A 25,356-nucleotide genomic window follows, 5' to 3' on the forward strand; every position below is an offset into this window, starting at 1 on the left:
AAGCTACATGGATTCCAAGCACCAGAAAATCGAGTTACATCATCATCCCAGATGATGAAGCTGAGTCGAAATAGAGCACCTGCTTATGTAGTACAATGTCACCAGTTAGAGATGTTATCTGCAAATATGACCAGAGAAGAGTCACCAGAGATCATAGTTTTAAAAACCGGCCACAAAAACCGGTTACCGGTCTAACCGGCCAGTTGGAGGCCTGGCCGGTCGGAACCGGCCTAAAAAACCCGGTTTAGAGCCTCATGTGCCCAAAATCTGGCCCTAACCGGTCAAACCGGCCGGTTTAGGGCGGAACCGGCTGGTTTGTAGCAAACCGGCCGGTTTAGGGCGGAACCGGCTGGTTTGTAGCAAACCGGCCGGTTCCGTCCTAAACCGGCCGGTTTATGGACAGCCCGCCGATTAAAGAAAAAAGCGCAGCAGTTTTGTGGTTTAGGGGTGGTTTAGGGGTTTTGGGGGGCAGGGAAAGGTATTTTCCCTCCAAAAACACCCTCACACTTGCTATAAGAGACCCCTCTCACTCTCATTTGTCTCACACAACTGATTTGGAGTGTTTGTGAGTGTTTGTCAGTTTGTTTGTGAGCTTGGAGAGTGTGGAGTTTTTGCTGAAGTAGTCATCTTGGAGTTGGAGTTGGAGCTATTTTGGAGATAGTGTGTAGCTGTCAGTGGAGTTGCCATCTTCAAGAGGAGGCTAAGGGAGCTAGTTTGCATTTCCAGGTAAGGATTTGCACTTGATAATTCCTCATTTGAGTCTGTTGTCCATGAATTTTTTTTTAATGTGTTATACTTATAAACTTCTCACTTCTATGATCTATCATGTATGCTATAAACTCTCTAGCTCTATGCTATCAAATTTTGTAGCTTGAGCCTTGCATGTGCATTTGTTTTTCTACATTTATCTTTGGTTTTCCATTTTGCTTAGCTGCAATTTTTTTTAAATGGCAGATTTCTTTGCAAATTGTTATTATTTCAAGCAAACATGGCTCCAAAAGGAAAGGACGATGCATGGGTTCATTGTGATGTAATTGATGGAAAAATGATATGCAAATTATGCCATAAATCTATTGGAGGTGGGGGTATTCTTAGGTTGAAACAACACTTGGTTGGGGTAAGAGGCCAAGTAAAGCCATGTGATGCACCAAAAGAACTGTTAGGTCCTATTAGGGCAGAATACATTGCCAAGCTTGAAAAATTTTATGAGGATAAGGCTAGGGAGAAGGCCATCCAAGATGAAATTGCAAGGAAGAGGGAATTAGTAGAAGCCATGAATCTTATGAAAGAGAGTGGGTATGATGATTATGAGATTCAAGACTCCACTTCTATCCCTTCCACCAATGACCCCTTTCACTATGTTCATCCTTCTGTTGGAGTTGGCCAACCATCAAAAGGAACAAAGAGAGCAAACATCCAAAGTTATTTCTCATCTTCTGCCAACATTGCCTCTTTTAAATCTAATCCCACTTCCTCCCAGCCAAGTTCTCAACCCACTTTGGATCAACATTGGAAAAAACAATGCAAAGAAACTTCTCACCAATACATTGCTAGATGGTGGTATGATTCAGATATCCCATTTAATGTTGCTCGCTCACCTTATTACCAAGCTATGTGGGACTCTGTTATAGCTGCAGGAAAGGGTTTCAAAGGCCCTAGTATGCATGACTTGAGGGGAGCTCTTTTGCAAAAAGAGATATCTTCCATTGATGAGTATTTGGTTGAGTTTAAAGAGTCATGGCTCAAAACAGGTTGTTCCATTATGTCAGATGGATGGACCGATGGAAAGAACCGCACTATCATTAATTTCCTTGTTTCTTGCCCTCAAGGAACCATGTTTTTGAAATCAGTTGATGCATCTGATAGGGTAAAGGATGCAAGCCTTCTATTTGAGCTTTTGGATAACATTATTCAGGAAGTTGGGGAGCAGCATGTTGTGCAGGTCATCACTGATAATGCCTCAAACTATGTTCTTGCTGGAAAGATGCTTGAGGCCAAATATAAGACCATATTTTGGACTCCATGTGTTGCACATTGCATAGACCTCATGCTTGAGGATATAGGCAAGGTGGAGTGGGTAAAAAACACTGTAGAGCATGCCAAGTGCATTACAAAATACATTTACAACCACTCATGGGTATTGAGCCTAATGAGGAAACACACTGGAGGCAAAGAGCTTGTTAGGCCTGCAATTACGAGATTTGCAACTCACTTCCTCACGTTGCAATGTCTCAATGGTCAACATAAAAACTTGCAGAAAATGTTTTCCTCTGAAAAATGGTCTGAATCTCGGTGGGCTCGTAGACCAGATGGAAAAGACACCAAAAAGAAAGTGTTAGACACTTATTTTTGGAAAAGGTCTGTAGAGCTTGTGAAAATTATCGAGCCCCTTGTTAAGGTGCTAAGGTTGGTGGATGGGGAAAGATTGGCCATGGGCTACATTTATGAAGCTATGGATCAGGCAAAGGAGCAGATACGGGCAGCTTACAAGGACAGGTTAGCTAAATATGGCCGTATATGGGAGATCATTGATAACAGATGGAGCAATCAACTCCATCGTCCTATACATGCAGCCGGGTATTTTTTGAACCCAAGGTATCACTATAAAAATCGGCTAGGAGATCAGCATGATGGGGAGGTCAGAGCTGGATTGATTGATTGCTTGGAGCGCATGGTCCCTAACCATGTAGACCAGTTGGAAATACATAGACAGCTTACTATTTTCAATATGGCAAGTGGTACTTTTGGCAAAAACTTGGCAAAGATGGCAAGAGATGTGGACCAACCAGGTAAGCAATTCCAATTTCCATTTTGTTTTTCATTTCAAGTTAAAATTGTTTACGTTCTTTACAATTCAAATTATAAACTAAGTTACTAATTATTGTCTTTTTCTTTGCAGCACATTGGTGGGAGTCATTTGGTGGCCAGTGTCCTCAATTGCAAAGGTTTGCAATTAGAGTCCTCAGTCAAACTAGCAGTGCTTCAGGTTGTGAGCGCAATTGGTCTGTTTTTGAGCGCATACACACGAAGAAGAGAAACCGTTTGGAACAAAAACGGTTAAATGATCTTGTTTTTGTGCAATACAACCTTCGACTGAGGAGGAACCAAATGATGAGCAAATCACCTGATCTAGATCCCATTGTGTTGGACGATATTGATCCAACATCAGAATGGGTGGAGGAGACTGAAGATCCTGTGTTTGAGGCTGATTTTGATATCGACATGGCTTTAGCGGGGGATGAGGCAGATTATGTGGCGGCATTAGAACCAGGATCAGTAGCGGCATCAAGGAAAGGCAAGGAACCAATGGAAGGCACTAGTCGTGCAGGTCGACAAACTCGTGCTTCCATTAGGTCCACTTCTATTGTCATTGGTGGCATTGATACTGATGTTGTAGATCAGGCTGAGGCATCCTCAGAATCTGAATTAGATGATGTCTATGTAGCTCCTGATGATGATCCCGTGTCTAGTAGTGGTGATGGACTTGATGATTGATCATGTGTACACTGTAGACTTGTAGTAGGCCAATGGCCTCATAGCTTGCAGCATTGTTTTTGGACTTTATAGGCCATTTAGAGCCTCATTTCTTATGTATTTTGCTATTTTGTCGATGATATGTATTGCACTCAGTGCCATTTTGATATATTCACCTTTGCATGGTATATAAATGAGCAAACTTTGCATATTTTGTCTCTATTGGCTTGGAATCATGGTTTTACATCTTAAAAATAGTTTTGTTTCATTAAAAATTAATTATTTAATGTATTTTTTAAAAACCGGTTCGTTTAGACCAAACCAGTCCCGGTTAGACCGGTTCCGGTCGGTAAACCGGTTCATTAGGTGGACCGGTCCGGTCACCGGTTCCGGTTTTAAAAACACTGCCAGAGATACAAGATTTGATTCGAAAGCATGAAAAAGTATTTCAAGACCTACCTATGAAGATGTCGCCTAATAGGGAAATTGAGCATAGAATAGAAGTCAAGGTAGGGTTAGACCCCGTCAACATCAAGCCATGCCAATATCCACATCTCCAAAAAGCGGAAATTGAGAGATTAATCCAAGATCTTTTAAAGTGAGTGACTTTGATCATCTTGGAGTATCTGATCAAGTGGAAGAACTTACCTAAAGAAACGCTTCTTTGGAGAATGAAGCATTTTGTCAACAACATCCGTCATTACCTGTGCTTTGAGGACAAAGAATTCTTTCGAGAGGAAGGCAATGTTATGTAAAAAACTAGTTAATTTTAGGTTATTATTTAATTTTAGGTTTAGTTAGACGAAAGGGCACGATCATAAGATCATGCCCTTTCCCAAAGGGTGTCCATGGTGATATATAAGCCAGGAACCATGTTGTAATCATTCATCCTCTGCCTATCCATCTTTTTAATAAAATATTTATATATATAATTGTACGTATCAGAAGATTTTTGTTCCACTTGAATCTTTGAAACTTTTTAATATATTTATATATATAATTTAATTTATTTAATTATATTCCATTATATCTCCTTATGGTCTTTGTTTAACTCACAACCCTTTTAAGTATATGAAATTATGTATTGATAAATAGTCACACTTGTAGTATAAGAGTCGCGCCTTTTCAGGTCAAGATATTTTCTCTCACCATTCACTTTGAACAATCCTGTTCTTAGCCAATAATACTATTATAGGCCAAAATACAGTGTGGAAGTGGATTTTTGTAGCGGCAGTGAGCGAATTTTGCACAGATTAATTTTTTCCTTTTTTGTTTTCTTAGCGGCAGCGAAATTTATTTAATTTTTGCGGCGGTAGTTGGCAATGGAGGTGGCATATAATGAGAGACAACGTAGATGGTTAAATGGTGGAACGACTGTGATAATGATGGTGTGCTAACTATAATAATTAAAAGTAATGCGGCAGATGGTGTTTACCAAAGGGTGGTGGTAACAAAGGGTGATGGAGGAGGAAGCCACTGCAATAATGAGAGGCTGAAGACGCTGGTGAGGAGCCTGGCAGTCAGTCGGGCGACACTGCTCGGCCGGTGAAACAGAGCAGCGATTCGAGCGTTCCAAGTAATGAATACGTTTGTGGCTACAGTGGGAGGCGAATGCGGTTGGTCATCTGACGTATTGGAGGTAGCGTGACAGAAGGTGCAGCAAGGACTGCAGCATGGCCAGCGGATAATCAGAAATGGCGTGAGGCCCGATGGCGGGGCAGTGGCAGCTTTTAATTTTATTTTTTATAATAAATGATTTTTTTCTGTAATTTTTTTATTTATTCAATATATATATATATATATATATATATATATATACTCTCTCTTTTTTTAATGGCCAAAGGCCAACTGGCGACTTGGAGACCTTCCAAAAGCTTATAGTGAAACGTTTCAACGGCAACGAAGTTGACAAATTTCGATGGCAAAAGACTTGGATCGGAGAACAAGCTATGTGTAGCGATGAAGCAGCCAAAGGATCGAACTAATCCGATACCAAATGAAGCGAACAAAGTTCGTTCTTCACATTAAATACTCCTGAAGAATTGGAAAATGTAGATCTCCATTTAGGATACAACAATATATATTAAATGTATGAATAAGAATGATGATACAAATGAGAGTGAGGGGCCTGCTTATATACTAAGCAGTGCCTCTTCACGGAAAGTCATGTCCCATTTAGACATGCCTCCTTAGTATTAATTACCAATTAACTAATTGTTATTACAATTATCTTCATTATTTATATTTATATTATTTTTATATTTTTATTCAAACCAGAGTCAATCTCTCTATGATTATTGGCTTTAATGCAGTCTTCTCTTTGACCATCAAAAGGACTACTGTATAAGCCCTACAAGAGCATTAAGCAGTTAGCCTTAAGCTGTACCAATTTTACTATTCCAAGTTCCTTGAACAGAGATTATTCCATTGAATTTTTGTTTCCATCTTGGTTAAAGCCGACACTGGCAACACCTGCTTACATCGATGTCTCGATCATCTCATAGGGAATGTTGACCATGTGCTTATCAAATCATATATTTGGTTAAGTGATTTTTGAACAATGACATTACAGGGTACAACGTCAACCATCACCCTTTAACAAATTCATAACTGAATCAAACACAGGTACTGAATTTACTGCTAGGAAAGACCTTACAGACAGCTAACCTTCACATCTGCCGTAAAAGCTGCAGCAGCCACAAAGCGCCCATTTGGTGAAAGAACAGCCATGTTATTTTTCAACTGATTTGTGTCCGTAGCTCCCAAGAATTTTCCATTCTCTCCTTGCCAAAGTTTGATGTCTGTACCTACATTGAATCAACACCCTTACCTGCTTCAGTGAAACTTAGACTTACCCTATCAATCATATTATTTTTCCTCTAGAGGATTTAGCAACACTAGCTAGCAGTGTATCGTACAAATGACACTATGAAACCTGCACAATACTCTAACAATCAAAATGGCATTATAACTTGAGAATATTGAAGAAAACATGCTCATTTCTGTTAAATTTTGTAGCTACAGTCTGTATTCTCCATTATCATTAGGCCACAAAAACAAGAGAGGGAATTTGTAATTTAAATTTACATTTGTTTTACCCCCAAAAGTAAAGTCGGCTCCATCAAAATCAAGTCGGATCAGTCAAGGTAGCACACCTCTTGGGGCTCATTAGACCTATATAAAAAGCTGATTCGACCTCCTCCACTGGAGACCAACTCAGATCATCAAAATAGATCTGTTTGTATTCACCCATACAAAGGAGAAGGGAGAAAAGAAGATTGAAATCTGTTCAAGCCTATTCCAGCTCTATTTGACTTCTGTTGACTTTGCACATGTGTGCAGACTGAATTTCTGGGCAGCAGCAACAGGCCAAAATTCTGCCTATTCCTGGTCAGTTTGACTGCAGTTGACTGAGGCTATTTGTGGGAAGTTTGATCAGGTTTGACCTGGGCTTGGTTACTGGTCAGTTTAATTTTATTTGACTGGAAAGATCAAACTGTGTCTATTCATCTTGTCGAGTTGGATAATTTCTCTAAGAAAAGGTTGCTGGGTTTTTCCCTAGAAGAGGGTTTTCCCAAGGTAAAACTTGTGTCTCTTGTCTCTTCATGATCCTACTGTCCTTATTGTTTTATTGTTGATGATTTTCTATGTATAATTGCTTAATGATAAATGTGACACAAGATAAATTAATGAAGAAATCATTGGACGTAATTATCAATCTAGGAAATTATGAAAAATCAACATGGTATCAGAGCCGAGGTTTAACAGCAGCCATTAAAGAAACTTGCAGAAAGCCAAGCCACTTGCTTGAGGAAGGCTAAATGTTGAAGAAAAAGCTGCCCAGGTTGTATCTTTGTCTACCTAATAATTCTGTCTTGTAAGGACCAAACACTACTTGTGTCAAAGTCTGGAACAGACTATGTTTAGGAGGCTCTCATCCGAATTCCATTATGATTGAAAGGAGTAAATTATGATTTTGAGAGCCAAGCCCTGTTTGGTGTTTGAAGAAAGAGGGCCAAAGCCCTAGAAGGAGGCCTATAGACCTCAAGTTAATATTCTAACTGGACCGAGATAGTAAGAGCCCTTAAGGATTAGGCCACAGGTTAGAAAGAAAGGATTGAAAGGCCTCGAAGGTTTAAGTGAAATTTTGAAATTTGTGTCCATGTGCTGGCCGAGATTCTGTTGATGGCCTCAGCCCTAGTTGCAGGAGGACCGAAGGGCCTCAGTCCAAGATCAAGGTGGCCAGGAAGCCTCAGTTTGGAGGGCAGATGAAGATCAAATTACCCCAGACCTGCAAAGAAGCTATTGAAGTTATCATTACTTAATTCTTGCCAGAATGGACACTGAATACACTTGCCTCATGATTCAAATTGGAAAAGAGTTCATGCTTATCATGCAAAGGGGCAGAGTTCAGTTTTTGTTGACATGGTACTTGAAAGTGCATTCATAAATGAAAAAGAGGCCGAGTTGCTCATCTGTTTTGGAGACCGAAATTCACTTGAAGACTTTCAGAACTGTAGTCGTCCTAGTAAAGGACAAATTGTTGCTATTGTTACAACTGTTTTGAAGATGCCGAGCTACTTTGTTTGAAAGGGCCGAGAGCAATCATCTCTGTGAACAAATCCTATGGACAGAACTTGCTAATAACTCTGAAGGAAGTCTGGACCTTGCCCATGCCACTTGAAGATTGTTCATTTATTAAGAGTTGGTTGATGAAGCAAGTTCCCTTGTAACTTTGTAAGATGTCATAGAGGACATTGGTATGCCATACCCTATTTGGAGATTTGTATCTATGACTTGACCTGCTACATTTATCCTTGATGCTAGTCAGAGGATGTTGTTTTTTTACAATGTGAAAAGGAGGCATGGACCAATAATCTTGATACATTACCAAGATGGAACATGCTTGATTGATTGATAACATGATGGATTTCATTTCATATGCAAAGGCATGGGGACTCTATGATTGTGTACATTTGGATATGGAAAAAAAATGTGCATATGACAAAGTCTGTTGAACTTACAAAAGGTGTAGATGAAAACTGGAAATCTAGGTTTGTAAACACTAGAAGCTTAGAAGTCTTGAATAAGAAAGCCCTAGGATTTGTGGATAAAACCCTAGAGCTAGACCTAGATCGAAGTTTCAGCTGAAAGAAGAAACTCTAGCCCATGAAGGAAAGAAAAGCAACATGTTGATTACGAAGACTGTTGATTTCTGGTAGCATCGGATGTGCTTAAGTCTCAAATTTTGTAGGGAGGCTTATGCACATGTATTCCAAAGAACCCAGAAAGCGTTTTGGGAAATTCCACCCAGAGACAATTTTATTAAAATAATTAATTATTTTTAATGGGTCCCTCAGTCTAAACTTAGGAAATTAAAATAATTAATGGGTATTAATCAATGTTGCACAAAGCGCGATCGGGATTTAATCGGCGCCGGGAAAAAAGCGGAAAAAAGCGGGAAAAAAGCGTTTGGCACAAAAATATTCATTTTTTTTCATTTTTTTTCAATTTTTTTAATATCTAAACCATCTACAACATAAAATAAATACATTGACACATAAATATGATAAAAAAACTAATATATAAGATGTTTAATATCATTTCTAGCGCTAAAATCACACATAACATTGAATCATGTCCTGAATAGTAAGTCCTGAGTCCCAACTCAGCCTCAAAATATCAACAAAAAATATGATAATGTATCTCATTATGTCATAATGTCATATACAATAAAATGAAAGTCTAATCCTATTGATTTCCTCCAGCTCCTCTCCCTCACCTCTTCTCCTCCTCCTTCGCGCGCAAACAGCAAAATGACATAAAAAAAATCGATTTTCGCCTATTAAAAGCCCGCTGCCCCGTGCCTCTGCGATTTTTTCTATAAAAATCGCGATTTTTTGGAAAAAATCGCTATAAAAAAAAGTCCGCGATTTTTTGGTATAAAAATCGCGATTTGATCGGGCAGAGGAAAAAATCGCGATTTTTTGGTATAAAAATCGCGATTTGATCGGGCAGAGGAAAAAATTGCGATTTTCCGATAAAATCGCGATTTTATCGCGATTTTAACAACACTGGTATTAATCTAACTGTAGGTGTAACTTCTAGAAGAAGACGAGGATCAAGTCAAAATAATCTTAGCCATTAATTAAGATCTAATCTGGGTCGTTGAATGTCAACGAGGAGATTATTTAAGGAGGCTTCAGGGTCATTTGGAAATCACACCGAGAGTTGATCAGTCAAATCGAATTATTGAGGCAGGGCGGCGCAGTAATTTCGTGGTGATCATGCAGAGAGGGGCAGAGATAGTTTTGGCTAGAGAATCTTCTCCGGAGCCAAGAATACTCAACAGAGAGGCAGAGGAAGACGCAGAAGAGGCAGCGTAGTGCCCAAAGAGGGTGACGCAGAGCCAGGAAGGGCTCAGGCTGGGCCCATCCAGAGCTTCAGTAGCATAAGTCTGAATTTGTTGGGAGTCTGACACTCTAAGCCAGCAGGGCTGAAGTCAAGGCTCTTGAAAGCAAATCGATCCAGTGGAGTTGGTGACGCAGTTCCAAGAGGCAATGACGCAATCCCACGCAGTGACTGCGTAGGGGCAACGCAGAAGTAGTCGGGGACTCGTTGGTTCAGCTGTCGGATCAGCCAGGACTTGCAATGTAGAGTGAGGTAATCTCACTAATTTCTTCTGCCGAGTGATATTCTCTGTACTAGATTGCCAGCAAGGCATCCAGAGCTTGTATTCAGATATAACTTCTGCTTAATAATAAAAACCCTCAGAGTTGGTGCACCGATTTTCCGGCATTGGGTTTTTCTGGGGACTTTTGTCCAAAAATAACGGTGTATTGTGTTGTATTTTCTTTCTTGCTCGGTTTCTTGTTTCCGCATATAATTTAATAAGGTGAAGGCTGCAATGGATTAGCTTCGATATTTGTTGTAGGAAGCAATAAATAATTTGTTTAGTAATTAACAAATAGGAGAAGCTTAATCAGTTGTTGCATGAAGCAGAAAACTTCTTGAAAACAAAAATATGTGTGTAAAATATCTTATTAGAAATGAATAGACAAATGATCTTGTTTACAATGGGGTTTCCTGGTTTATATACCGCCATGGGCACCCTTTGGGAAAGGGCATGATCTTATGATCGTGCCCTTTCATCTAATTAAACCTAAAATTAAATAATAACCTAAAATTAACTAATTTTTTACATAACATTGCCTTCCTCTCGAAGGAATGCTTTGTCCTCAAAGCATAAGTAACAACGGATGTTGTTGAAGAATGATTCATTCTCCCATAAGCGTCTTCTTCGGTTAAGTCCTTCCACTTGATCAGATATTCCAAGATGATCAAGGTCTCACACTTTAAAAGGTCTTGGATTAATCTCTCAAGTTCCGTTTTTTGGTGATGTGGATATCGGTATGGCTTGATGTTGACAAGGTCTGACCCTGCCTTGACTTCTATTGTATGCTCAATTTCCCTATTAGGCGGTATCTTCATAGGTAGGGCTTGAAATACTTTTTCATGCTTCCGCATCAGATCTTGTATCTCTGGTGACTCTTCACTGGTCATATTTGCAGATAACATTTCTAATTGGTGACATTGTACTACATAAGTAGGTGCTCCTTTTCGACTCAGCTTCATCATCTGAGATGATGATATAACTTGATTTTCTGGTGCTTGGAATCCGTGTAGCTTGTACTTCTGACCTCCCCATTTGATTTTTATAAATTGTACTTGACGATTGGCGGCATAAGTACCTAAAGTTCGTAGCCATTGGATACCTAAGACTACATCTACTCCTCCTAACGGTACTGTGAAGAATGGAGACTCTAGATTAAAGTCTTGAATCTGCAAATTGACCTTATGGCATTTCCCTACCTTTTCAATCTTCTTACCATTAGCTACCATCACTTTCATGTTTGATAAGGGAAATGAAAAAATATTGAGTCTCCTTGCCACGGTTGCATCTAAAAATTGTGTGTGCTACCTGAGTCGATGAGAACCACTATGTTGTTCTTCTTTATGTGTCCTTTTAACTTTAATGTCTGAGGTTGTGATATACCTGTCATAGCTGATAATGACACTTGCGGAATACTTCCGTCATCTAATTCTGGTGAGAATTCTGGGGCGTCTTCTGTGTCTTCTATGTCATAATCTTCACTGTTTGAATCATTGGTTGCTTCACAATTATATAGGTTCTTTGGTTCTTTTCCTTTAGCACATCTATGTTTGGGGTCCCACTTCTCACCACAACGTTTACATTTACCCTCTTTTATCCTTTGCATTTCCACATTAGATTTTTCATCTTCACGACGATGTGGTGGAACATATCTTGTATTATTTGAGTCCACATACTGGGGTATCCTTCGTCTTGCATAAGTTTTTTTCCGCTTTTGACCAAAATATTGGTTCGGATTTCTTTTCGGCTGTTTTTGCTTTTCGTCTTGCTACTTCTATAGATGTAATGTCATGCATCTCAAGTTCTGCTTGTAAATGGGTTTTGAGTCCCAAGATGTATGACTGAATTAGACGAGATTCTGATAACCCAGGTACTCGTGTTACTAAGGTCTCCCATTCTTGAGTGTATCTGTCCACACTTCATTTTTGTCGTAATTTGATGAGTTTTGAAAAGAACTCTTCTTCCTTTACACCTTGGAATCTTTTGAAGAATGCATCTTTAAATTTCCTCCAACTAATGACGTGTGTTGTCTTTTTCCACCACATATACCAGTTATATGCTTCTCCCTCCATTTTCATGGATGCATGCCTGAGCTTTTCGTCATCGTCATTGATGTCATATATCTCAAAGTATTCTTCTGCTTTATTTATCCATGCAACATTGTTTTTTTCGTTTCCATCGAATTTAGGCATCTCAACTTTTGCCCTTCGCTGGTATGTTGCTAATGGTTGAGCGAAAAAAGGGTGTTGATTGGTAAAGTTATCCTAGAGTTGCTTGTTTGTAAAGGCTGTGTTACTCGCTTCTTGGTGGGGTGTCGCTAATTTTTTTGGGATTCAACTTTTTCATGAGAGTCTGTTGACTTTGTTGAATCTGACGAGATGTGTTCTTGATTCTCTTCACCTTCTTTTAGTAGTTGTTCGGGTGTACAATTCGACCTTTTACACAGAATTTTCAGCATTGTTAAGACCTCTCTGATGCCTGCTTCTGTTTGGACATGGTAATTTTCCATCTTTATTTCTATTCGAATTGTCGTATCGTGAAGATTTTTTATTTCATCAGCTTGCTCCCCAAGCTTGATCTGAAATTCATTTAATCTTTTACTGACCTCGTCGTGGTTGATATTTATCTTATGCTCTGTATCCAACAATATTTTTTGGAAATCCGCCATTGTCATTGTCGAATTTGAGCGGGTTTGCGGGGGCGTGTATTTATTTGCCAGCTAAAATATTTTTCCTCTTTTTTTTTTCAATTAACTAAAATAAATTTTATACATATAACTTTTAATTAATTAAAATAAATTTAATTAATTAAATTAACTTTTATATCTATATATATAACTTTTAATTAATTAAAATAAATTTAATTAATTAAATTATATATATTATATATAATATATAATATAATTATATATATGTTATATATATTATATATAAATTACCGTAATATATATATATATATATATATATATTTCACGTTATATTTAATTAAAAGTTATATATATATATATATATATATATATATATATATATGTATATATATATATATATATATCTGAATATATATATATATATATATATACTTGATATATATCTGCTGCGGACAGTCACGTCCACTCGAAATGTCCGTTTGGTTTGACCCTTCGACCTTCGAGCGGATATTACTGCAGAGAGTTGATTCTTGGTAACGGCAATAGTGGTTGACGTATAGCGAATGAGCTATGGACAGGGGACGGGGAACATCAACGACTGATGGACGCGGTGCAGCAAGCACACCCGGATCCGGGTGTGGGACAACGGACCACTGTAACGCTTTTTTGACAACAATTGCGTATCAAGAGGGTGGACAGGACTTTCTGTCGGGAGTGGTCAGCACGCTGTGTGACCACAGTTCTTGACGGAACTGTTGGGAGATGGTGTCTATACGAATAGTACTTGACTGGTAGCGGATGGCACAGCACAGCGGACAGCGAATAGTTTGATGATTGTTGTAGAGAGTGATGATAGGGCAGTGGGGTATGGGTGACAGAGGGAGCTGTGGTAGGGCCACAACAGTCGCAGGGTGAGGCAACGAGAAACAGGGACGTGGTGTGCGGCGTATGGTCAGCAGGTGACAGGGACGGTGATGGCAACAGAACAGCGAGGACTTGCAGATCGATCGCAGCGGACAAGAAGGGGTTGCAGACCGAGGGTCGTAGGCTCTGATACCAATGAAGCAGAAAACTTCTTGAAAACAGAAATATGTGTGTAAAATATCTTATTAAAAATGAATAGATAGATGATCCTGTTTACAATGGGGTTTCCTGGTTTATATACCGCCATGGGTACCCTTTGGGAAAGGGCATGATCTTATGATCATGCCCTTTCATCTAATTAAACCTAAAATTAAATAATAACCTAAAATTAACTAATTTTTTACATAACATTGTAGTAGGGATTCGCGGTTTAGAAATTTTCACAAAGACAAGGATAACGAGTTTGCAGATAGATTTTAGTGATTTTTGCAAGTAGGCAAGTAGCAAGAGGGAGTTGACAATTCCCTACAATCCTCAAAAGATAAGTAATCTATATATGTCTTCCTTGATTATTATCAATTTAATTTTTAAGTCAGCCTCTTGTCCAGAGCTATGGGCGATCCCCCCCCCCCTTCTCGAATGCACTCCCAAAGCACGCTCCCGCAAAGAAAAAAAAAAAAAAATTGCTCTCTGGATTTCTTCACACAAAAAAATTCACAAATAAGTTCCAAATGCAAATTTGTTTCAAAGAAACAAGAGTTTTTGAGTGGGGAAGCCTAATATTCAAGCCTATGGCCCTAATATTGATATGGAATTCGTGATAATGTTTAGTTATTGTAAAAGTGACATGCTCCTTTATCTTTCATTTTCATTCTTTTACTTAAATTTTTAACATTACCATGAAATGACTCGGAATGTTTGAGAGTGAATCCGACCTCATTGGATTTCATATATGGAGAAGGTAGAATTTTAGATGTCACTTAAAATCCAACAGACTTTCAGTTTTTCAGGATTGGGGGATTGCAATGTTTGCATTGGATTTTGTCATGTACTAGGATATGGAACTTGTATTTAATCAAGAGCACAAGCCCTTTATGTACCTTGATGTGAGTGACATTGATTGTTGAACTCCTCTATCATGACCCTACTAAAAATGTACCCATCACTCAAACAAAATCTTGACATGACATGCAACGTTTTTTCTATCTTATGTTAATGCTTAGAGGGTGATATCAAAGACAAAGATCCCAAGATAGGTAGTGATTTGGATGATATGTAGGTATTTGTTGTAGCATGATTTTTTTGGATGCTAGAGGCCATCTAGAGCCTATTTGTTGATGTATTTTTGGTTTAGAAATGGATTACACTCTATGTTATTTTGGTTATGTACACCCTTATATGCTATATAAATGAGAACTTGTACTTTGTGGACCTATGGTTGATGAAGATTATAACTATTAGATGAATGATGGTATATGGTTTAACCATGTTTTTATGTTTTTTTATCACTAATTCATCATTCCACATGCTTTTGTTGACATATATGCATCAAAATATATAAGAATATATAATATATAAAATTCACTCCCAACACGGGAGCTTTTGAAAATGTCGCTCCCCGCTCCCGCTCCCAAGCAGCGATGCTCTTGTCTTTGTTTCTTTTCTTGATTATAATTGTTTCCTACATGGCCTCCTAATGAGGATTGCAAGTACAGAGTGAAGGTTTCCAAGGCTCTAGCAGCAAATGGAAGCATTGGAAGAACAAAGCAAAGTTTGTGGCAAGAAGATTCACCCAAGATCATTGATTTGTGTTTCAAAGGGAGAACTTGTACTAATATCATGCTTTATGACCATAAGGACTCCTAGTTCAAAGGAAGCAAGCAAACCAGCAAGTTTGAAGGATGTCATTATGTCGAGATCTGTGGAAAGTCAATAGTGATGGCAACATACAAAAGTACAAAGCAAGGATTCTCCCGGGAAGGGGGAGAGGACTTTGAGGAGAAATTTGCTCCAATTGTCTAGTACACTTCTATTAAAATGATTTTTTTGTTGTTTCTATTATGGGTTGTAAATTACATCAAGTAGATGTGGAGACCGCTTTCCTCAATGGAGTAATTGAGGAAGAAGAAGTGTACATAGAGCTACCTCAAGGCTTTGAGATACATAAGAGGGAATCTTGTGTTTGTAGTCTAAGAAGGCTTTGTACAGACCTTGAGCATGGTGGTGATCACTTGATGAGTCCTAGTGGATCTTGCTATTAGATGATTTATTTCTAACAAAAGCAGGAGGACTCACGTAATAGAAGAAGCGGCAATGGCAAAAGGATTTGCTTTTGTGGCAGAGGAAGAAGCCACGATTGCCACAACAGGATCTGTTTCAGTATGAAAGGGAGCCCCTAGTCTGGGTGAACGGAAAATAGTTGTGGGCATGTGGCACAACATGTGTAGAGGTATCGGCACGGTACATTTGGATGCGAATTGAGAAGTACAGTTGCAGAGATATACAAATTCAAATTGGGCAGTGCTGAAGACAGGAAGAGCACATCAAGATGATGATTCAATTTGGATTCTACTTGGGAAGGAAGCAGACATTTGTCACGCTCGGAACTACAGAGATATTGTATATTGCAGCTAGCTTGGCAAGTTGTGAAGCAAGTGTAAGCTACTCGCAAGATTGTTTGATATGGTGCAGGAGACAACCATGATGACAGGTCAAAGCACAGTGAGTACCACTATGTCTGGGATATCGTACAAAAGGAAGCAATTAGGCTCCTTTTATACAGACGAGCAAGATGTTGATATTCTCACAAGCCACTATCCCGGGTTGAAGTTTGTATACTTCAGGGACAAGCTTAGATTAGTTGAGAATGCTTCCCTCAATTACAGGGAGCGTTGATGTTGTAGCATCAAGGAACCGACATTCTCCCTAGTTCAGGATATTGACAAGTCAAGGTGTTGACCAGGGGCCACGTAATGTATTATGTGGCTAGGGAGAATTGCCTAGAGTGCTCCCCAGGTGGGTTGAGTGAGTGCCTTTAGCATCGGGCAAGTCATTTTCCATTCAATGGCATGTGACGACCCGTGGGAATGGTAAATGGGCCTAGGGCTTCACCATTTGTCAAAGGGTGCCTGATTCCAAGTGACGACTTGGTAGATTGGTGAAACAAGAACTAGTCTTGACCCCAGATGGCCAAAACGTATTTGCCTAGCAAGACCCTAGAAGGCCTTTGACCAATGGGTTACTAGATCCATTTTCAAAGGGGATGTATCTAGGGGGTGACTAAATTCCTTTGCATGATGCTAATGCGGGATGCTTTCCATGTGGTTCTAGTATAGAACATAAGGTGGGTGGATTCATTAACATAGCTAGCTCATTCAACCTTTTCTTGGAAAAGAGACATTTTTCAACAAGAGATCATTTAGAGAAGTCATTATGAATACCTCCCTAGCTAAGAGAGAGTGTTAAATTTTGTAACTACGGTCAATATTCTCCATTTGTATTAGCCCACAAAAACAAGAGAGGGAATTCATAATTTAAATTTAAATTTGTTTTGCCCCCAAAAGTCAAGTAGGCTCTGTCAAGGTAACACACCTCTTGGGGCTCATTAGACCTGTTGACCTCTACTGGTCAACTTCCCATGCAGTACACCCTCTTTTCTTGGCAGAAAGGGGTAGCACTTGAACGACGTGTCCGTGCCAGCCTACAGTCATCAGCAGCTTGATCATTTTAATTGTAAACCCAGTCTGCATGTATTGATTGTAAATAATCTTAGCAGATATGAGTCATGTATGTAAAATTGCCTAGGTGGACCTAACTTTCTATGATAATCTATGTCCCGGAAGGTTTTTCGTCTCACCGATCCATGGATCGGCAGAGTTTTCCTTCAAACCTGACCCCAAAGCCGGGATGCATTTTGTCATTAGAACTTTAGGAGAATCCTAGTGTGTTAATCTGCTAGATTATAGCTGTGTCGCAGAACTGGGTGATTGATGAGGGTCTGTGTTAAGTGGGTTTGTCCCCTTGAGATGTAAGTTGTAAAAGTCATGATGTAATGTGTCTTGAGGGTCGAAAAATGTTTTAAATCCCCTCGTGAGTCCTAAGTCCTAGGTCCTGGGTGATGTTTCCAAAGGTTTAGTTCGATGATCCATTTAAAAAATGAAATAAAATAATAAAATAAATAAAAAATTTAAAAAAAATAAAATAAATAAAAAATAATAAAAAAAAAAAATTAAAATTTAAAAATTTTAAAAATAATAAAAAAATAATAAATAATAAAAAAAAAAATTAAAAATTTAAAAAAATGAAATTAAAAAAAATAATAAAAAAAAAATTTAAAAATTTAAAAAAATAATAATAAAAAAATTTAAAAATTTAAAAAAATAATAATAAAATAAAAAATAATAAGAAATTTAAAAAATTTAAAAATTTAAAAAATAATAATAAAATAATAAATAATAAAAAAATTTAAAAAATTTAAAAATTTAAAAAAATGAAATAAATAAAAAATAATAAAAAAAATTTAAAAATTTAAAAAATAATAATAAAATAATAAATAATAAGAAATTTAAAAAATTTAAAAAATAATAATAAAAAATTAATTGAATAAATCGACGGATGAGATCAAGAGATGTCTTGATCTTCATCAACGGTCGAGATCATTTCTACATGGATCATTCGAACTAGCCGTTGGGATCATTTCCTTTATATAGGGTCTTAGCTGGTCATTTCAGATTCATTCGATCTGTGAGTCAGATACTGAAGAAGCTCTCTTGTAAATTTGTTTCTGGTTAATAAAGGAAGACTTTGGGGTCCATATCTTGCTGGTGTTACTCTCTTGGAATGCTGTGAGATCATTTCATTTTCTGCATATGCTATTTTCAGCCATTAATAATAGCTTTTCGTAGAGTATTGTGAGCACAAGTATCTTGTTCACTTGCTAGGGTTTGGGTGCTGTTAGGGTTTCTGAAGTAATGGCAGGTATCTCCATTACTGTTTGAGATCTAGCAGCATTTTTGCCCTCTTTGTTGACGGTTGTTTTGAGCTGTGCAGAAAACATTTTCTGAAGGAAATTTGTGGGCGTTCGAGGAAGTTCTCGGCTGAACCAGCCAACTCCCGCAAGCATTTTTTTGCTGAGCCCAGTTGGACTTGATCCTGGGTCTATCATTCGGTTTATTTTTCTAAGTTTGCATGAGAGATTTTCTGAAGTTCTTCACAGTGACGATCTGAAATTTTTGTTCTTTAAAATGTTTTCCGTGCTTATTGCTGAATCTGGCTGTTAAGGGGCCAAATCTGTAAATTAATCAGCTGTCTTAGGGTTTCAATTTTTTCTGTTCTAGGGTTTTAGATTTTGCTTTATGCAGTTTTTATTAGGGTTTAGGGTTTTTAGGTTTCATTTTAGCACAAAAAAATTTGAAAAATTTTTTTTTTTTTTTCAGATCCAGTTATTTTCGGGAATTATCATGTTATATCTTTCATGCTGAGATCTAAGTTTTCAAGTCGAGATACGAAATTGATATCTGGTTAATGATTTATGATTCGTGGTGGTTTAAAGCATTCATCTTTCTAAATTTTCAGTTGCTGGATATCGTTCTGGTCATCGTGATTTGGCTGATACCTTTTGATGACAAATGATTGCTGTTCACGGCTTATATTTCTATATCATTTAACAAGTAATCGTTTTAAACTCAATCTCTTAAGGCACTGGTCTGCTCAATTAATCAAATCCATCGCGTCCTTTTTATAGCGTATCTCGTGTCTCCCAACCAACTGGTCGACAGTTGGTCTCATCATCTCACAGGGACTACCCCCCTTAGCCGCGGGAGACAGGCTTAAACGGAGGAATCGGGGATCAGAGTGACAGCCCCCGGTCTGAGCGTTGTCGTGTCAATCCGCGCGACAACAAGACCTATATATAAAAAGGTCATCATTCGAGCTCCTCCACTGGACACCAACTCAGATCATCAAAATACATCTGTTTCTGTTCACCCATACAAAGGAGAAGGAAGAAAAAGACCGAAATCTGTTCAAGCCTATTCCAGCTCTATTTGACTTGTGTTGACTTCGCATGCATGAGCAGACAAAGATTCTGGGTAGATTGAGCTTTTAGGAAGACCAAGTTCTGGGAAGCAACAGGAGGCCGAAATTCTGCCTATTCCTGGGCAGTTTGACCACAGTTGACTGAGGCTATTTGTGGGACCTGGGTTTGGTTACTGGTCAGTTTGATTTTATTTGATTGGAAAGATCAGATTGCATCTCTTGTTGAGATGGATAATTTCTCTAAGAAAAGGTTGCTGGGTTTTTCCTTAGAAGAGGGTTTTTCCAGGGTAAAATTTGTGTCTCTTGTCTCTTCATGATCCTACTGTCTTTATTGTTTTACTGTTGATGATTTTCTATGTATAATTGCTTGATGATGAATGTGACACAAGATAAATTAATGAAGAAATCATTGGAAGTAAATTATGAATCTAGGAAATCATGAAAAATCAACAATTTCAAAAATACATGGCATCTTACAATTAAAAGCTTAAAAAAATATTTGAGTTATGTTAGCAACTAAAGAATGTTTCCTGCCCATTAAGATTTTAAAAACAAACGAATAGCTTCATAGATAGAATCATTAAGGTTCAAGCAATTCAACATCCTATTTGTGGTCTATTCCTAATTTTTGTGTTGATTGAATGGATTGTATCATTGTCATAATAAGTAATCACTGATTTGAAGGTCATCTGCTGGGGTATACAATTAGGTTTACCATTTAAGCCACTTTAATCTCATCTTGAACTCTCCGAGGGCTAAAAAAAGAGGCTCTACCTCTTTGGAGAGCAACATAATCAAAATTTCATGCTTACATTTCATATTCCATGAAGTAACATCCTATGCATGTTCTATGTACTTAATATATGTCTAGTTAACAGGGAATTAATGTTAGTGCTTTGGTTCTCCCCAGAGCATTGTATTTCATTTTGGCACTGCAATAGATTAGCTTTGATTTTTGCTTTTATAGGCAAGGCCTTCACATGCCCGCTATGTATCCCCACTTATGTACTGAGCAGTCCCGTTGACCTATTTTTGGTCATTTGTTGGACATTAATAGGTCTATCTTATCTTATCTGCTTGAAACAAATCATTGTATAGGCTTTATGGTAATAGCTTCATGTCTCCAAAGTATTAGGAGTCAGGACACGTACATGGCCATATGCAAAATTGATTTTTATTAGTTGCAAGATTATTTTATTCTGTGTATCTTTCACAGCAAGATTAGGATATATCACATTTTGAAATGTGTCATTCTCAGACTCTGCCTGCTCATCATTTTGCCATATAACAGATATCTGTTGCATAGACTAGCGGCCAGCATGTAATAAATAAGTTAATAACCTAATGTTTTTCAAAAAGAGAAGGAATCCAATCCAAACCATAGGAGTATTAATATGAAGAAAAGATATAGATTCTTAATAAACAACCAATCCAGAAGGTTACTTTGGCTAAAGGTAGAACATCACTCCAGAGAAACATTGTTGTGTGCTTAAATAAATCATCTTTATCGCTCTATATAACCCTCTTTTTTATGTAATGACATAACTTTGCATTAATGTTTTATCCCTAGGTGTTATATTTATAACTTCAATTATCGTAAACAGCCACTTCAATGTAATAATGGCTAAATTAACCCCACATATTCAGCACCTACTGGTTTTTTGCCTCCCCTTGGCAAACCATGCCCTCCTCACATGCATATTGGCATTAAATCCTAAGGTTAACGACCTATTATTTGGATTATTGCTTCTAGAGGAAGTACACTCTCAATGGGGCACATTTACCTAGGGCACATGCATTGAGGTGAGAACAAAGCTTTAATGGTTAATACGTGATCTAGAAAAATGCCTTACCTAGGGATGCCTCCAATTTTCCTTTCCTCTAAAGATTCCATGGAAATTTTGGCATATCTTGAAGGGTGTTCCGCTTTGCAAGTGTTCCAAGGTCACTCAACTTCCAACAGGTACATCAGTTGACCTTTCCTTTGGTGGTTGATGTACTTATGAAGAGGTTGTCCACTTATGCACATATTTCAAAGGAGTCGCCTTCTCGATCCAGGGTTTTTGAAGTGTTTGATGGTATTCACACATGGTTTTGGGTTTTTGTTCACATTGATTTGGAGGGACATTTTACCCTTGAACATTTTCCTAGGTCGACCCCTTTTTGACCCTTGGTTTGAGGAGAGATGATTATTTGCACATGGATTAATGCTGTTGACACACTTTTGAGGTCTCTCCATCATTGAGGAGGTTGTTGTAACAAGCTACTCTTATTTATTGTAGTTTTATCCATGTTTTCCAATCTTGGAGGTTTCATTGGCTCATTTGAAAGAGCACTCCTTGATCTAGTGGAGCACTCCCCTATTTGGCATCTTGGCACATTTATCTAGGGAAACCAGCTTTTGGAAGATTATTTTATTGTTTGTGACTCTAGATCCAAAGAAGGAAACAAATATTGGCACATTTTTTAAAGGCAAAACCTCAATGGACTATTATATATTATTTTGGTTTGGTCAATGTGGTCCGATGGTCGCCTTCTTGCACACATCTCAAGGGTGCAACCTTCTCATGGGTTATTTTATACTATATGGTTAAAAGTCAAAGTGGCCCAAAGCATCCTTCTTGCACATATTTCAAGGGTGCTCCTCTTCTAGGGAATCCTTGTATTATTTTCTTGATTACAATGTTTTCATGGAGAGCACCATAGCTAGGGTAATTGACACCTGAAATTTTCCACATATCATGGAAATTTGACTCCTCTTAAGGAGCACTCTGTTATGAATAAAATATATATATAATAACAAAAATAATGTAAATAATAATGATTAATGATTAATTAACTAGTAATTAGATAATGAAGAGGTATGTCCCTAAGGACATGACCGTTGGTGAAGAGGTACCTGCCTAGGGTATATAAGCAAGCCTTCACCCTCATTAGTAGTCATCTTATCAATTCTTTAATATAATATTCAATATACAATTACTTGTCCTACAATGGCTGTCTTTGTCTTCGAAGTATTCTGAAGATTATTGTTGTGTATACGAACTTTGTTCGTTACATTGGTATCAGAGCCACGTTGTCTGATAACCAGAACTGTGGCCATCAAGTAATCGTCAAGTTCCTTGTCGTTTAAATCAAGGCTTTTAGCCAAAGTAGTTGGAGGTTCTCCATTTTTACAGGTTTCAACCTCGAGCCTTTGGCCATTTTAAAAAAAAGTACCTTTGTAATCATCCTTATTTGTAATCATATAGGCCCTTACCCTCAAGGGTATATAAGCAAGCCCTCACCTCATTTGTAATCATCTCATCAATTCTTTAATATAATATTCAATATACAATTACTTGTCCTACAATGGATGTTTTTGTCTTCGAAGTATTCTGAAGATTATTGTTGCGTATGTGAACTTTGTTCATTACATTGGTATCATAGGATTCTTCTGAGTATATGAACTTTGTTCGTTACATTGGTATCAGAGCATTCCTTCGAGTAGACGAACTCTGTACATTTAAATTACATTGGTATCAGAGCCACATTTTGTGATAGCCAGGATTGTGGCCATCATGTAATCGTCAAGTTCCTTGTCGTTTCAATCAAGGTTTTTAACCAAAGCAGTTGGAAGTTCTCCATTTTTGCAAGTTTCATCCTCGGGCCTTTGGCCATTTAAAACAAAAAAGAGTATTTAAATTTTTTTTTAAAGGGAAATTATAAAAAAAAGAGATAAATAAATAAATAAATATATATATATATATATATCATTAAAAAAAGAAAGTCAAAAAAAAATCAAATAAAAAAAAGAAGAAAAAAAAGACTATTGTATAAAAAAAATTCAAAATAAAAAGTTAAAAAAAAGGAAAATAGAAAGATTATATGTATAAAAAAATAAAATGGAAAACATGAATTAAAAAATAAATAAATAAAAGTTATATTAAAAAATCATATTAAAATATAATTATTTAAAAAATAGATATATAAAAGAATACTATTAAAAAAATATTACATAAAAGAAAACAAAAATCATTATAACGACCAAAAAAATCAACAACAAATTATCGCCACTCAAACCAGTAAATCGTTCGCGTGACAGAGTCCACCTCCAAGCTTCGTCGATACCAACCAGCAGCCTAACTGCGCATTCCCTCATCATTGTTGTCGACCAACCTTGCCACCGCCGAAAATCCAAATCGTCGTCATTTATATGCCTACAAATGACCACTGCCACATTCACACAACTACCAACAAGAAAGACTAGCCAACGCTGCCACTGCCCCTGTCGCTCGAGTCTATCACTCCCCCGCTTGCAACAGTTTACAACCACCACAGCCACTGCTCCATTGTGTCTGCAACCGCCTAGGCCAACTCTTTCTACTGTGTTTCCAACCACCGTGCAGCGACAACACTACTCCTTATCACCCAACGAAAACCACCCTCAAACCAAACTATTCCCCTATTTGTGTTATGTTCCCTACATTCGTAAAAAATTTGTGCATTGTTTCTCACTGTTGATCACTACCTACCCTCCACCATATGTTTCTTCGTGTCCTTGTCACTTTGTCGTGCCACTCGTCCCCAGTGTTTTAAAAAACGACTAAACCGAAACAGAAACAGCCGAGTTGACCGAGTCGAACCCCTGCTCGGGCCGACTCGATACAAAAACCGGACCAAAGTCTGGTTTGTTACCGAACCGGCCGAGCCAATCACTGATTCGATCGGTTCGGTAACGGACCAGCCGGCTCGGCCGAGCTCTTCTTAACTAGGTCGAGTTAGTCAGTGGTGTAAAAAGGTGGGAAAAGCAGACTCCAAATCAGATGTTTTTTGGGTTTTATGTTTTTTTCCCTCCATCTAACCTCTCCCAAGCTTATAAAAGTTACCCAACCCCTTCACATTTCCTCACAGCTATTTCATAGCATTTGTGTGAGCATTTGTGAGAAATTTGTGAAGAGTTGGAGTTGGTTTTTGGAGAAGCAATGAGGAGTCTCTTGGGCAATCATTAGAGTAGCAGTGAGGAGCTTCTTGGGCAGTCATTGGAGTAGCATTGAGGAGTTGGTTTGTTGGAACAACATTGAGGAGGCTAGAGCTTAGAGGTATTTTTTTCACTTCTCAAATCTGCCTCTGCTTGTTTTTTCTTTTTGCAAATCTAGAAATTGAAAAGAGTAATTTTGTAAAAGAAATGAACATTGACGATTTGTTTTTTTTTTCTTTTCATTTTCAGATTTTTGTCCATTCATTTCCAAGTCTGAATATCAGAAAATAGCTCCTAGAATGAAAGACAGTGCTTGGGCATATGCTGACATAATTGATAATCAAATGCATTGCAAATTGTCATAAAAGAAATAAGGGAGGTGAAAGGTGCATTCATAGGCAGAAACAACACTTGGCTAGTCTTAGAGGCCAAATTGTTCCATGTGCGGCACCAGCATAACAAATTGGGGATATTAGGAAGGAGTTGCTAGAAAAAATTGAGAAGTTTGAGGAAGAAAAATCTAGGCAAAAAGAAATAGAGACTGAAATTGGGAGGAAGAGTATAAAACACATGATGGTTTCCAACCCCAATTTTGATTATGAGGGCTCTTCATCTATCCCTTGCGCTGATGCATCCAGCCCCTTTCGCTATGTTCCTCCCTCTTTGGAGTATATTCAAGAAAATGGTAAGGGTAAATTAAAA

General features: G+C 37.9%; 1 protein-coding gene across 1 annotated transcript in view; it reads right to left on the bottom strand.

The window, feature by feature from the left end:
- The window catches only part of LOC149198939 (Transducin/WD40 repeat-like superfamily protein), a 376,837-nt gene that overhangs the window by 228,944 nt on the left and 122,537 nt on the right, over positions 1–25,356 (bottom strand). Inside the window, exon 5 of the mRNA XM_089402230.1 lies at positions 6,142–6,281. Coding sequence (XP_089258356.1) covers positions 6,142–6,281 — 140 coding nt within the window. The remainder of the gene's footprint in view (positions 1–6,141; positions 6,282–25,356) is intronic.

The sequence above is a fragment of the Pinus tabuliformis genome, chromosome 2_1 (assembly GCF_031772625.1).
Source record: "Pinus tabuliformis cultivar Carrire ecotype Pingquan chromosome 2_1, CPIR1, whole genome shotgun sequence".
Lineage (NCBI taxonomy): Eukaryota > Viridiplantae > Streptophyta > Pinopsida > Pinales > Pinaceae > Pinus > Pinus tabuliformis.